Source organism: Hydra viridissima, unplaced genomic scaffold, assembly GCF_058129835.1.
Source record: "Hydra viridissima isolate aposymbiotic clone 2 unplaced genomic scaffold, HvirCarnegie_v1 scaffold_9, whole genome shotgun sequence".
Taxonomy (NCBI): domain Eukaryota; kingdom Metazoa; phylum Cnidaria; class Hydrozoa; order Anthoathecata; family Hydridae; genus Hydra; species Hydra viridissima.
In genome coordinates, this window is record NW_028324308.1 from 15,810,287 (window position 1) to 15,825,130 (window position 14,844).

The 14,844-nt window shown below is 28.9% G+C and overlaps 1 protein-coding gene across 5 annotated transcripts; it reads left to right on the forward strand.

Moving 5' to 3' along the window:
- Positions 1 to 106: 106 nt before the first annotated feature.
- On the forward strand, positions 107 to 13,665 carry LOC145185269 (basal body-orientation factor 1-like). Of its 5 annotated transcripts, XM_090097761.1 has the most exons (15): positions 107 to 219; positions 705 to 827; positions 1,167 to 1,290; positions 1,845 to 1,910; positions 2,005 to 2,067; positions 2,381 to 2,461; positions 5,149 to 5,229; positions 11,719 to 11,789; positions 11,992 to 12,088; positions 12,214 to 12,330; positions 12,436 to 12,548; positions 12,620 to 12,710; positions 12,843 to 12,910; positions 13,040 to 13,294; positions 13,383 to 13,665. In XM_090097761.1, exons 1-15 carry the CDS (start codon positions 149 to 151, stop codon positions 13,525 to 13,527), a joined length of 1,566 nt encoding a protein of 521 aa, XP_089953887.1. In that variant the 5' UTR covers positions 107 to 148; the 3' UTR covers positions 13,528 to 13,665. The 5 variants fall into 5 exon arrangements, 2 of the variants coding, with proteins under 2 accessions (XP_089953887.1, XP_089953888.1); XR_016455652.1 differs by lacking the exon at positions 12,843 to 12,910; XM_090097762.1 differs by lacking the exon at positions 1,167 to 1,290 and having other exon boundaries at positions 110 to 219.
- The last annotated feature ends 1,179 nt before the right edge of the window (positions 13,666 to 14,844 follow it).

Sequence of the window (14,844 nt, forward strand, 5' to 3'; positions counted from 1 at the left end):
TATGTATGTATGTATGTATGTATGTATATTATTATAATAATAATTTCATATCATTATAATGTGTGATACAAAAGAAATTTTTTTTTAATGCAAGTACTAATATTCTTTTAGTTTCTATATCTACATTGATAACAAAAATTAAAAAATTATGGCAAAAAAACTTAAGAAAAACAAGACTGTTGCTCAAAAAAAGAGAAAGGAGAAAAAAAAGGTGAAAGAGTAAGTTTTATCGAATTTATCATGGAGAACTTTTTTCAAATCTTAAGTAGAAGGGTGTTTAAAAACTTACCATGCTTTAAAAATAAACAAACACAGTATAAGTATGTGAACATAAAGAGATAGATTTTTTTTTAAAGTGATAAAGTTAAAGACAGAAATTTAAATGTTAATGTTTTTATTTTGTCATAAAGGAATTTAACATATAAGTAATGTAAAAGAGTGTGTCAGCTAGAGATATGTTGATATAAAGACTATCCTTTCTGATATATTGCATATTGTTACTAGTTTACAATCAAATTAAAACAAATAATCATTATCAAACCTTTTTTTTCACATGTTAGTAATAATAATAGATGTACAAATTCACTAATAAAACCATCATCAATTACTAAATCATTGTTATAATTTGACCAAAATTAATCTTTAATTATGAATAGCAAAATTAAAAATCTTTGCACCAATAGCTGAATGATTTACTTTTTCAGAAAAATTACAACAAAATTACTAAAGGTTAATGAAGAGCAGCATGAGTTGGAACAAGCTACTATTAAGTCACAGTTACTTGAAAGTCGGTTATTGGCAGCAGAGGCTTCAAAGTGTCGCTACAGGTAAAAGTTTTAAAATCTCAAGTTGGATTCATGTTTTTTTGCTTTTGATTTCATACCTTTAGTTTTTCATCATTTCATTAAATTGTTATACAAGATCATGTTTGTTATTTCAACAATAAGAATAGACACTTTAATGTGATCAGTATTGATTTAAATTTTTGCATAGTGGTCGATGAATGATCATGTTTGCACAAAAATAAGTATCTGAAAATTAAAAATCAAATTTAGAACCCTTTGAAAACCATTAAAACTTTTTCTGTAGAATAAACATTTTGTTGGTGTTATGCTTCTGCTGCATAAGCAATATGTATATACATATTCTTAACTGCTTCCTTTAAGAGAGAACACACAGATACTTCTTCATGAAAATGAAAGCTTGCAGCAAAGTGTTTCTGAAATAGAAAAAGATGCCATGGGTTTAATAACTTTACTTAAAAATGATGTTGCTCAAAAGGACATACAGGTGTAATTTTTTTATATTTTGAAATAAAGTTTTAAAATAAAATGAACTTTATAATAAAGTTTTCTTTATGTTTATGATTTTAATTTGTCTAAAAAATATCTAAAAAAAGTAGGTTTTTCTTTTAAAGATGATCTTAAACTATTTCATCAAAAATAAAAGTTTACAAATCATCACTTAGAGGAAGTCCTTAGACTCTTGCTCTCTGAAAAAGAAAAGTGTTAGCATATGTAACTTAATGCTTTACAGCGCTGTATGAAGGTGTTTATCTCTTTACTAAATTACTACTGATAAAAACAGCACCAGTGATTTGTATGAAGAAATTTTAAGTGTTCAAAATATTCAAATTTTATTTAAATAGCAGAAGGTATATTGAACTTTATCATAATACTTCAGCTTTTTAGATATTTTTAATATGTCATCACAAAATGTGTGTGTGTGCACATTTTAAATGCAACAGTTTTTGTTTATGAGTATTTTGTCCTAGAACCTTTGTCTGATGATGATGCATAGTATTTATGATATGAAGTTATTTTAAGGTAGTTTTATATCTTAAGATTGCCAAGTTACAAAAAGAAATCGAAGAATTAAAAACAATTTATCAAAAGGAAAAACATGGCTTAGTAAGTAGTTTTTTTATTTTTTGCATTCAACATTAGCAGTTTTTTTTTATGCATAATAAATGGACCAGTGCATGGGGCTGTTATTTTATTTTAGGTAGTTGAAAGCTTGTCAGAAATTGAAAAAATGCAACAGTTATTGGGTTTAAAAGAAAATGAGGTAAGAGATACATTAAAATGATTCATTTCCTGAGTTTTGTTCCAGCGTGTTTCCTTTTTTTTTTTTTTGTTTATAACTAAAAAAGTTATTTAAGCAGTTAGTTAAAATGACCAATTATTTTTGTTACAAAAACTAGAGTAAAAAAAATTCAAGAGAGAGTTTAATGTCATCAGGTTCTAACCATGTTTGTTGGTGTTTTTTAAACCATGTTTGTTGGTGTTTTTTAAGTGAAAACGTAAAACAAAGATTTAAAAAATATGTGTGACAAAGAAAATTTATTTTTATTTTTATTTTTTTTTTACATATATTTTAGGTTAAAGTTATGAAGTCAGAGTTAAAGTTAATGAAAGAGTTTCGGATTCAGAGAGTTGTTCTGGAGGCTGAGTTACAAGAAGTATGTCTATTTTTTTGTTTTGGAGGCTGAGTTTCATAAAATAATGAGCTTTTGGTGTGGATGGTGAGTTTTGTGAAATTATATTTTGTTAACTTGTAAGAGTAAATTATTTTTATATGACACTCCTTGTTTTGGCCCTTTTTTGTATCTTTTAAACACTAATCTTTTTGACAATCAATATTTTTGTCTATATTCATTTCTGTATGCTAAATAACAGTAATGCAGTATGTAAATAGCAGTAATAACATAATTACTGTATGTTAAATAGTTGTAATGAATAAGAACAATAAGCACTTTATAAATAACAAAAAAGGAATATAGACTTAAGATAAAAGCATGTACATTTTTAAATACAATTTCATAAAAGGTAACTAATTCTGCTACTGTCATGTTCAAAGAATCTAAAGGTAACTTATGAAATTGGAATAAGTAACATTTAAAAAAAAAAAATTGATTAGCTGTAAATTAAAGCTTATGTTTTTTTATAATTTTTTTGAAAGAACACAGGTTCAAATCTTGTCAGTTTATGAAATACTTAAAATGTATATATATTTTTTAAATATGTTGTTTTGATATTTGCTAAACAAGTACCATTCATATTAGAAATGTGTTGTAACTAAAGTTTTAAATTTGGGCTTTTACATGAAAAGATTGTCAGTAAGATGATTGGAATTAACCATAGTCAAACATGTTGCTTGAGTGTATTGCAAAAATAAAATGGATTTGATTTCCAATAGTTTTTGAAATGTAGTGTAACAGTCACGCAACTTTATTTTCTTGTGCGCTATGTTTGTGTTGGTGCAATAATTAACAAAGCTTTATGAAAAAACCACTGGAGATAAACAGTATTTCCTATATTATTGACTATTTAAATATTTTTTGTGTCTTATCAACATTTCATTACAATTTGATGCCTAGCTATTGGAGAATTACAGCAAACACAATCATTTCTTTTAAGCAAACACAATCATTTCTTTTAAGCAAACACAATCATTTCTTTTAAGCAAACACAATCATTTCTTTTAAGCAAACACAATCATTTCTTTTAAGCAAACACAATCATTTCTTTTAAGCAAACACAATCATTTCTTTTAAGCAAACACAATCATTTCTTTTAAGTGATTTTTTTGTTGAGCTCTGCTATGGAAAATAGTTAAAGGAAAATGCATTTGGAATATTCTTATATCTTATCTAAAAGACCTAAATTGTATGACAGCATGGCAAATATTTGCAGAGATTTTAATCAAGAATGGACTTTTCCATATTTTACAGGAGTTTATTGATAAAATGCATGTATTGAAATCTGGCTATTATTATCGTAACTAAAGAGAACTTTGTATGTTTTGTTAGCTATTTGCAATACTAACTACTCTTTTTTTAAGGACATTATATAGATATTCAATAAGAATTTTGTTGGAACAGCTTTAAGTCCCACATGTGAGAAGAAAATAATTATGACTTTTTCATTAAATTGCATAATAGTAAAAAATCATTTTATTGTTAACAAATCATTACATATTATGTGAAATTGGTTAAAATGATATGATTTGATGAGAATGTAAACTTGTTTATTCATGAGATCTGGAGATAAAAAGTGATAGAAACTTGATAAAATTCTACTGGAAGAACAGAAGCGTTAATTAAGTAAAAATTTATGTTTTTCATAAAATTCTCGAAAAATCAAAATCATCTTAATCTTGACTAGTTCTAAAGTGTTCAAACTTTAAAAATGTTCATATGGGACCAAATGTCAAAGTGTTCATATGGGACCAAATGTCAAAGGTTTCCATGAATAATTTGACACAGCCTTACAACATAACTTTGTTCTACAGCTAATTTTCAGCTGTAAGCAATTGCAAGGGAGTGTTTCCATAATAAAGCTCAATAGTTGTGCAACTGCTGTTGAAGATTTCTGTAATTATTGGAAACCATGCTCAAAAAGTTTGTCTAATTTTTTTGCTAAAAAAAAGTTGCTACCATGGTATCCTAAATAGTTGAGGCTCAAAGAAAAACAGTGTTTTGTTAAGTTAAAAAAAAACCAGACTTTCTGGTAGGGTAATTTTTGGAGACTGGATCTGGCTGGGCATAATGGTAGTATGATTTATATATTAAAATGTTCATAAAACATGCTGAGTTAAGAAGAAGAAACTATTGCAATGGATTAAGGAAAATTATACATGGTTTGAGTTTAAAAAAAGGTTAAGAAAATGCGTAAGCAACCTCTATACATTGTTGACAGTCATTGATGGCGAGAAAACTTTTAAAAGCTCTGATATTCACTAGTTTTAATAGCAGCTAATGAGAGATTTGTTTTAGTTATGAGGATGATGTTGAAGATAGCATTAATGTTGTTAAGAATAATAAGCCCTGTTTCTACGTGTTTATTTGTCAAAATCATGTTCATAAAAATAATAATCAAATTAGGAAAATAATTGTTTTGTTAACTTTTATGATGCATCTGCTATCAAATAGATGTTATGTTGACAGAAACATTTTTTGGTTTTTGATAGATAAAACACATATGCAAAATAATCAACCAGAACCTTTTTTTCAGTTGATTATAAATTTATCTGAAATTTTTGAAATTAAGAATGCTTTTAAATGAATTGAAGTTTAAGTGAGAATTTAAACAAATTCAAGTTTAAGTGAGGAGCGTTCATTTTTCTCGCAAATAAAACTCTGTTTAGATTAAAGAAAAATGCGTGATGAGTGAAAAACAATATGAGCAGAAGCTTAAAAGGATGGAAGAAAAGTTCTTTGAAGAAAAGGTTTGTAAATTGTTCAAATGTTTTTTTTTTTAAATGTTTTGTACTGTTGTTGTACCATAATCATTAGGAATACTTAAAATGCTTAGAGGTAAATAGAGTTATAAAAAACCTTTTTTTTTTTTAAACTTTATAACTAAAGCTTTTTTTTTTTAAACTTTTGACTAGCAGTCCATTTTTAAATTTATAAACTTGAAAACTCTTTAGTTTTAGTATATGCTTTTTTTTATGTGAATCATATTGTCTTTACTTCAAAATTAGTGCTGAAATTGGAGTTTAGAGCATCTGTAATTTTTTGAAAAAATCCTTTGAATAAGTCAAAAATGTACAGAAACCAAAGTAAAAGGCATTCAAGAGAAATGACATATTGTAAGGTTGGTATCAAGTTCCACAAAATCTTTGCCATAAGTTAAGTCAGAAATATTGCTCTATATTAATAGAGAATATTAATAAACACTTAGATGGGGTATTTATGAAAGTCCAAACATCGCTCAAGCTAAATGAAGAAGGTACCAAATCTGAATCTCACTTTCAAGGAAAACCACATGAGATTTGTGTGAGAAATTATGGCTTGTGCTTGGAATCAAGCAATTTGGTTTGAAATTTATCAGATTATAATAAGTTTATTATCAATATGAAAAACATTTTAGTTTAGATGATTCTGATGGATTGGGATGATTTGAGAAAAGTACTACAAAAAATTTTTTCAACCAGAAATTTTGGAGGAGGTTTCTTGATGATCTTGGCTTTTTTTGTAACTGAAAAGCTATATTTAGTTTTCACATTGTGCAGAATGAATAGTGGAGACAACAGTTGTTAAGGTTAAAACTGATTCCATTTAAGAATAAGTATTGCCCTTAAAAGGATTGTTTTCCAACAAGACTATGTAAGAATCCTTGATAGTAAGGAGATATGAAAGTATGGTTCAATGCTAAGAAAATTGATTTGATGTGGAGGCTAGCTCAAAGTCCTGATTTGAATCCTGTAGAAAATCTGTGACCCATCAATGTGAGATGAAATTAGGAAATTAATAAGCAATATGATAGTGTAGATGTAATGAAAGTAGCTATCTCTGAGTGTTAGGAAAATATAGAAATTGAAGTTCTGCAAAATTTGATTGGAAGTATGCCAACAAGGGTTTATCAAATTATTGAACTCAAAGGAGCATTAGCAAAGTATTAAAACTAAAAAATATTAAATTTTATGCTTTTTTTACATTAACAAGTGCATCTATAGAAATGAGATACCAAATTTATTTATTTATTTATTTTTTTTTTTAATTGTTTATTTCCAATGATATGTTCATGCCAATGTGATATTTTTCTTATTATGTGATTATGATTTTTTAATTTTTTAAATAAACTTTAATATGTATGTATATATATATAGATATATGCAATATATTTGTATGTATGTATGTATGTATGTATGTATGTATGTATGTATGTATGTATGTATGTATGTATGTATGTATGTATGTATGTATGTATGTATGTATGTATGTATAATGTAGGGTAAGGTTGCCAATATTGTACCCCCTAAGATAAAATTAAAAAATGTAGACAACCTACTGAGTAGAAACCTGGATTTTCAATTGGATTTCATAATTTAGGGATTGTTTGTTGTAAAGATGTTTAAAAAGCTCAAAATTTAAAAAGCGTTATGTCTCGAAGAATCAAACTAAAAAAATAGCGCTAAGAGTACAATTAAGGAAACTAGATCCTTAATTGTACCATTGTATTCCGATATTGTACCACTTTCTTGATTTCAATTACTTTACAGCTTTGCAAATATTTTATGATTTTTGATTTAAGGGATTTAAAGAACTGATTAAAAGGAATGGTTTTTATAAAATCAGCAATTGGAAATATTCTGATATAACATAACACCTAACTGCCCATAATATAATGAAATGAAATTTTTTATTTAATAAACTCTATGCAACTTGAACTTTATTTTCTTCTGGAAAATGCCGAAAACAGGTATCAGCACATATGGTACAATTTTTATTTAAATTGTATGTTTACCAATGGGTTAGCTAAGATTAGAATAGTGGAGGAAGGTAGGTATTAAAGATAGTTATACTAAATAATATAAAACAATATATACTATATCTGTTTTAAAAACAACCACACTAAATATTGTAAAATAAAATACATAAAAACATTATTTTTGGCAAAAGTTTCAGATATATTGTCTGTTTTTGATTAACATCTGCACAGTCAACATGACACCAGCCTTGACATATTGGTAAAACTGAACTAGAGAGTGCATCGTTTTAAGGACTGTTTGTCAATACAAGAGTAATACTGAAATTTTTGTTTTTTTGTTTAAGTGGTGAAGTTCGTTTTGTAAGTATGGATATTTCTCTAATTGGAATCTCAAAAGGAATTTGCTAAACTTTACACGCATTTTTTAGCGGTCAGAATGGTTGCGTCGCACAGTGGAAAATTGTAGAGCAATAGCATATCATAAATGTTTTTTACTAATGTCGCTACTGTCATTATATTTCAGTTTTATTTAATAGTTTAATAGTCAATCATTACTATAATACAGGAGTTTCACATAATTTTATGTAAAAATAAAAGTTTTGAAGCCCTATTGTTTATTACTTGTGCGGATGTTCATTTCAAACCTGTTCGCTTCATCACTTTAAAAGTTAATTTTTTATAAAACTTTCTAGGAATAAATATAAAGTATTATACATTTTTGAAAAGCTCATCTTATGGAGATTTTAAGAAAATTATACATTTTTACTTAAATGGTTCAGTTTAGGAGTAATTATTTGAACAATAAAATAAATGAAAAAAAAAAATATTCTTCAAGTTCACTGAGACTTTTGGCAGTTACCCACGCTTCCCCACGCTTTAAATTTAATATAGTATTGTAGCCTTGGTGTTTATTAAAAACATGTATAAGAATCAGTTGCAGAAACGTGCGGTTTCCGAAATTATTGAGAAAAAAGTGATAAAAGTAAAAAAAACAGAAAACTGCTTTTTATCGTGGTTTTAAATTTTGTTCATTTATAACAATAGCTTGGTATATGTTTTTAAATTTATTATCAATTTTTTATTGATACCATGGCATTCTTGTATTTTTACACTCATTTTGTGGTGAATGTACACTGCCAATATATAAAGAGTTGAAACATTTATATCAGTATAACAAATTCACAGTGTAAATTAAACCGACACTGTTGACTATTGAATATTATGTACATTACTTTTGTGACTTGTTAAAATGACAACTTTTAAGTGTTCGAAACGTAAATTATTGCTTTCCTATATTGATGGAGGAAGGACAGTTGAGTCACTGTCAATAATTTTAAAAGAAAATTATCAACTTTCTGAGGACAACTTGTGTTTCATCATTAGTGATATTCAAAGGCACATTATTCCGTCGTTTAATAAACGATGGATACAGGCGTCACGGAAAAAGGATGCTTTTTTTATCTAAGAACAGTGATTGGTTGGATTCTGAATATTGTGTACCTTTACCTAACTCAGAAGAGGCAATTACCGACTCCACGCCATCTACTTCTTTTGAAAAACGCGGAAGACCGTGCGTGTCTTATGGAGATTCGTCAGAATCCAGCAAAAAAAGAAAAAATACCATGTTACTTAAGGAATATGGATTTGATCACATCTTTAATACATATCTTCAGGCGTTGCGTTCAATAGGAGAAGAAGCAGAAGCAAAACTTGTGGAATCATTAAGGATGGCTGATAAAGACAAAAAAAACTTAATATCGAGTTTTATGGAAAACGCAAGCCAGAAAAATATGCTTACGGATGAAGAAGCACTCAGCGTGTTTATTGACTTAGATTTAACAAAAGCACAATATTTGTACATGAGGAAGGTGACAAATGAACGAAACTGTTCCATATTCCCACAATATTGTAAAATTCAAGAAATTAAACAGACCTGCTATCCACCATCTTCTGCAATAGAAATTACGAACACACATGCGAAAATTCTGGAACTGCAAGATTTATTGGATCACACTGTAGCTAGAATTTTGACTATAGATTCCGTGTACAGTATTGAATTCAAACATTTACTTTTATATAGTAAATGGGGCTGTGATGGTTCCTCTGGCCAAAGCCAATACAAGCAGAAACTTCCAGAGGAATCTGAACTTATTTCTAATGCAAATTTGTTTACTAGTTCTTTGGTGCCTATCAAACTAATTGATATAGTAACTGGCGCAGTTGTTTGGCAAAATCCGGCACCTTCATCAGTTCGTTTTTGTCGACCTATATGCATAGAGTTTTGCAAAGAGACTCCCGAGAAAACTAAAGCCGTTGTAGATGAAATAAAGAGCCAAATAAACTTTTTGCGGCCGTCTATAATTAATAAAAATGGTAAAAGTGTTCAGGTAAAACATGAGCTTTTTCTAACAATGATAGATGGAAAAGTGGCTCAGGTATTAACGGATACGCCTTCTGGATCTACATGTACAATATGTGGAGCTACTCCACGGCAAATGAACGATTTGACTAAAGTGGCTTCTAGGCCTGAAAATGAAAGTTCGTATCAATACGGATTGTCTACATTACATGCCTGGATTCGTTGTATGGAAATGATATTACATATTTCTTACAACCTTTCTTTCCAAACATGGGCAGCCACAAGTGAAGAAAAAAAACGGCTAAAGCAAGAGAAGAAGATCTTGGTGCAGAAACGTTTTCGTGAAGAGCTAGGGTTGATCATTGACAAACCAAGGCAAGTAAGTGGTAATACCAATGACGGTAATACTGCTAGAAGATTTTTTTACAATGCAAGCTGCTCTGCTGAAATCACTGGAGTGGATGAAAATTTGATTAAGCGATTTTACATAATTCTGCAAGCTCTCTCCTCAGGTGTTATGATAAATGCTGAAAGTTTTGGTAGTTATGCTGTAGAAACTGCCCGAATCTATGTGACCAATTATGGATGGTACTATATGCCATCTTCAGTACACAAAATCTTACTTCACGGAGAAAATATCATAAAGCATTTTGCAGTACTTCCTATCGGTCAACTTTCAGAAGATGCGCAAGAATCCCGTAATAAGGATTATAAAAAATTTCGCCTTCATCATGCCAGAAAATGTTCTCGATCAGTTACAAATGAGGATGTATTTCATACCCTTCTGTACACTTCCAATCCGTACATCACCAGCATTAGAAAACCGTATAACAAAAATGTGCAAGAACTTGATGAAGATACTCTGCAGCTTTTGAAAGTCAACGAACTGATTTCAGGAACTAAAAGTCCTTATGTAGTTGTGATATAGTACCTTTAACATACCTATACATTATTTCATAAAAACAACTATTTAAAAATTGTTCTTTAGAAACTGTTTTAAATATTTCTATAATTAGTAGGTAAGCATTTTATGTACTTTTCGTCGTTTCTAATAACTTTAAGATATTTTCATATATTTGTAAAGAATTATGTTAAAGTGTAAATTATTAAACTGCCAATTTTGAAGTTTTTGATTTTTATTTATTTATCTTTAATATTGTATCACAAAAAAATTCTTACAAAAAGTATTTCATTAGAAGCGTCATATACTACTTTACATTTGTGCAAATTTTCAAATCTCTATTTTTAGTAACAAAAAAGTTATCGATTTTTGGTCCGAAACACACCTTTATTTTCCACTGTGCGTCGGTACAATTAAGGATATGCCTTGAGGTGCAATTTACGCAACTAATCTGACATTCAGTTAATTAAAAAGTTTGACAACTAAAAATAAGATATTTTAAATTCTAGGTATTTATTTTGAATTTAGATAAATTATGCTTTAACATAAATACACTGAACAAATCATATCTTCTACTTTCTTAAGTGAAATACGCTAAGCCATGAAAACCTAAAATAAGAAATCTCCAATAACAAACCAACAAGACCTTACTCCGGCCTTAATACAGTTGGATGACAAAAAAAAACAGTTGACTACTTAATTTTATTCAGCAAAGATAAAAAATAAATTAAAAAATTTCTTGTGGGTTGTAAAAATAACGAGTTATGTTAAAAGTACAATATAGGCATCGGTACAATATTAGCAACCTTACCCTATGTATGTATGTATGTATGTATGTATGTATGTATGTATGTATGTATGTATGTATGTATGTATGTATGTATGTATGTATGTATGTATGTATGTATGTATGTATGTCTATCTGCCTGTCTGTCTCTGTGTATATATATATGCAATATGTCTACAGGTGAAGCCTTATAAAAGTATATATTCATGTTCATATATGTTCGTTTGTTAAGTGGATTGTTAATTACATGTGAAAAATTTGTTTTATATTTTAAAAAAATTTACGGTGAAACGCGCAACATCAAAACGAGAAATCTCAAAATAAATAATTAGTCACGCCACAATAACATCTTTTAAAGTATTAGTACATAAAATGCAACAGAGTATATTTGCCAAATGGGTCAAGCATTTCTTTTTTAAAAAATTTTCTTACAAGCTATAATCGATTTGTTTAGATTTGGCTAAAGCATGATGCAGATACTAAGGTATCTGAGTTAACAGATAAGGCTCATGCTGAAGCAATAAAGTAGGATTTGTTTTTTTTTTGTTTGTTTGTTTTGAAAAAAAGCACATTATGTTAGTTTTAAATATCTTTAGACATTGTTTAAGACATAATGTGCTTTGCATTAATGCAATCTTTCTCTGCTGTAGTGAATTCACATTTTCGCAAGCACAAGAAAAATTAAATGGCAACGATTCCGTTTTCTGATAGTTTCTTTTTCTTTTAGTAACATCGATGAAACAACAAAATCTATTTACAAAAAGAACTTCGAACTACATAAATCGTTAGACTACTTTATAAAAACGTCAGATTCGCTGTTGCAGGTTTAAAATGCATATAAATATAGTTATATATATATATATATATACATATTACACATAGGTGCGTGCTTGCATACAAGAACAATCAGTACTTGCTTATATGCTTAAAGTAGGTACTTTTTTTTAAGTCGAGAAACGCACTGCTTATTGATAAAAAGAAGTTGCTGGACGAGCAAGAAATAAAAAGTCTAATGGTAGAAGAAAAGGTTATCCAAGTTAAAAATCTGCAGAAGATAATAAAAGAGGTCTGAGCAGTGTTTGTATCAGATTTTGTTTGTTTTTTGAAGAAGAAATGCATTCGAATCAAGAAGGATAAAAATCACACCATATAAAAATGATTTCGTATTTAGCTTGAAACAAAAGTTTGCATTCTTGAGAAGGAACTTGCACAAGTTCGTGCAGACAATAAGCTGGAAAAATCTATCTTGGTGAAAAAGTACACGGATGAAAAAGAATCCATAAAGTAAATGAAATTAAATGGCCTCACTCTCCTTTCTAATCCCACATCTTTAACTAATGTTTTGCTGTTTGTAGATTGGATATCGATCGCATGCATCGTGCAATTCATTTAAAAAGTAAAGAGAATAAAACCTTAAAATTGCTTTCAGAAAAAATCATTGATGAGGTAAGTTCGTGGTTTAATATTTAAATATGAAGATTATTACAAACACAGAACAGAACAAGGCGCGTTAAGATCTTTTTTTTTAATCTGCTATATTACTTTAAGAATGTTTGTGTGGTATTAAACCGTTTTTAGCGTTCAGAAATCGAAACGTTTTTAATAGAATCTTTGGAATACGTTAAAAGCGAAATAGCCAGAAACAGGTGCAAACTTTAAATGGTTAAATTTGCAAGCTTTCCTACTTCCTAAGCTCCTTTTAAACCCAATAAAATTTATTTTGTCGTCGAAGTTGTTATTAAGTGACATAATCAATTTTGTTTTTCCGTTTCCAGATCTCAATACAAACGAGATGCAGAAATTGCTTACAATAAGCAAATGCGGGCAGCTCACGCAAATCTTGCAGATTTCCCAAAGATATGCAATTTTAAAAACTCAAAATTCAGTACAAACAGTGTATTTAGTTATTTGAAAGACACCGACAGGTGGGATGGTATCAGTGATAAAGTAGACATTTCTCATCTCACGTGGGAGCAAAGGGAAAAAGTGCTTAGATTATTATTTGCTAAGATGAACGCCCAATCGTTCAGGTTTGAACAATTTTGCATTTCTTAAAGTTCTAGAAAGATTGCTATTAAGATAAATAATAAATAAAAAATTGATTGTAATCATCTTTAGCCAAAATGCTGTTGTGAAGACTAAAGACGTTTGTCCTCCGTCCCTTCCTCTGATTAGAAATGTAGTTAGAAACAAAACACCCCCTCCGTTTGTAACAAAAGCATTTTTAACGGAAGCAGATGAACTACCTGGAGTGGTCAATTAATGATCGGAATTTTTGCGATAGTTGTTAATATTCCTATAGTTTTCGAGTTTTTTTTTTTTTTTTATTCCATTTCTCACTTGTAAAATGTATTTGTTACTTATGAAAAACTAAAGAATTCACTTAATAGTTGCGTTTAAATAGATTTCTTAAACTGACGTGTTCAATTTAAATAAAAATTATTGGGAGATATCTTTAAATCCTGAGAATAACTCATTGTTAAGGGCGGCTTAAAATTCTTTAATGGTTATAGATTTCAAAGTCTGGAAATCAATTTCGACCAATTTTAAGGTTTTACCATTATTAAATCAGAAATATATCAAATGCTAAGCAAGTAAATGTTTTATTTGAGGCAATGTTTTTCACATTCATAACAAAGTCAGAATCTTTAAAGGGTCCGAACATCACTTTAAAATCAACGATCGTTCACCGGTTCTGACAAGTCTCGGACTTTGTACCAAATTTTGAGTATTGTATTAAAATTACAATTTTTTTAGGATTCGATTTTGAACCTAGAGAGATCATATTTTTTAAATTTTGATTTTCTCTCTTCCAACCTATAAATAGAAAAAATGAAACAAATTATCTCTACAACATTTTGTACTTGATCTAAAAGTAAAGTTCCCTCAGAACTCTACAAATCTTGAGGCTAGGGCAGTTTTATAACTATAGTACTGATAAGATGAGAAGTCTTTCACACTTCATCCTTTAATAGGCTTATAGGCTACATGTTCCCAAACTCAAACTTGGGTGAGAAAAAGCTTAATTTCCAATCATTGAGATCGTTCAAAAAAACTATGAATTGACCAACTTCATCCATTATTACTTAAAATCTTACCATCCAGAGTTGCAATAAGGGTTTTTAAAGTTCTTTGTAAACAAAGCATAGACTAGCAGTTTTAAATTTTTCCCTAACTTGGTTTCAACTTAATGCAAACACTTACTTTTCAACCAGAAGCGTAGTTTCAATATTGTTATCACCATCTGGTACGCAGTTGAGGGCAGTATTTCTTTTTAGTCGATATATGTCATATCTTCTAAAATTAGAAACCAAACTGCTTCTTGTCTCTTGATTCATTTAAGAAAAGTGAGTGAAGAAATTTTTTTAATAGAGAAGATTTTTCTTCTAATAATTGTTTTTTTTTTTGCACATGAGGTTTTACATTAATCATGTATTTGTCTCCAATAACCTTCAAGAGGACCTATAAAAAGTAACATCAAATGGTTGCAAAAAATTGGGCAGAGTTTGGTATTAACAAAACAAACAACGTATTATATTCTTCAGCTACTTTATGTTCCTTTTCACTAAAGTGACTGCTC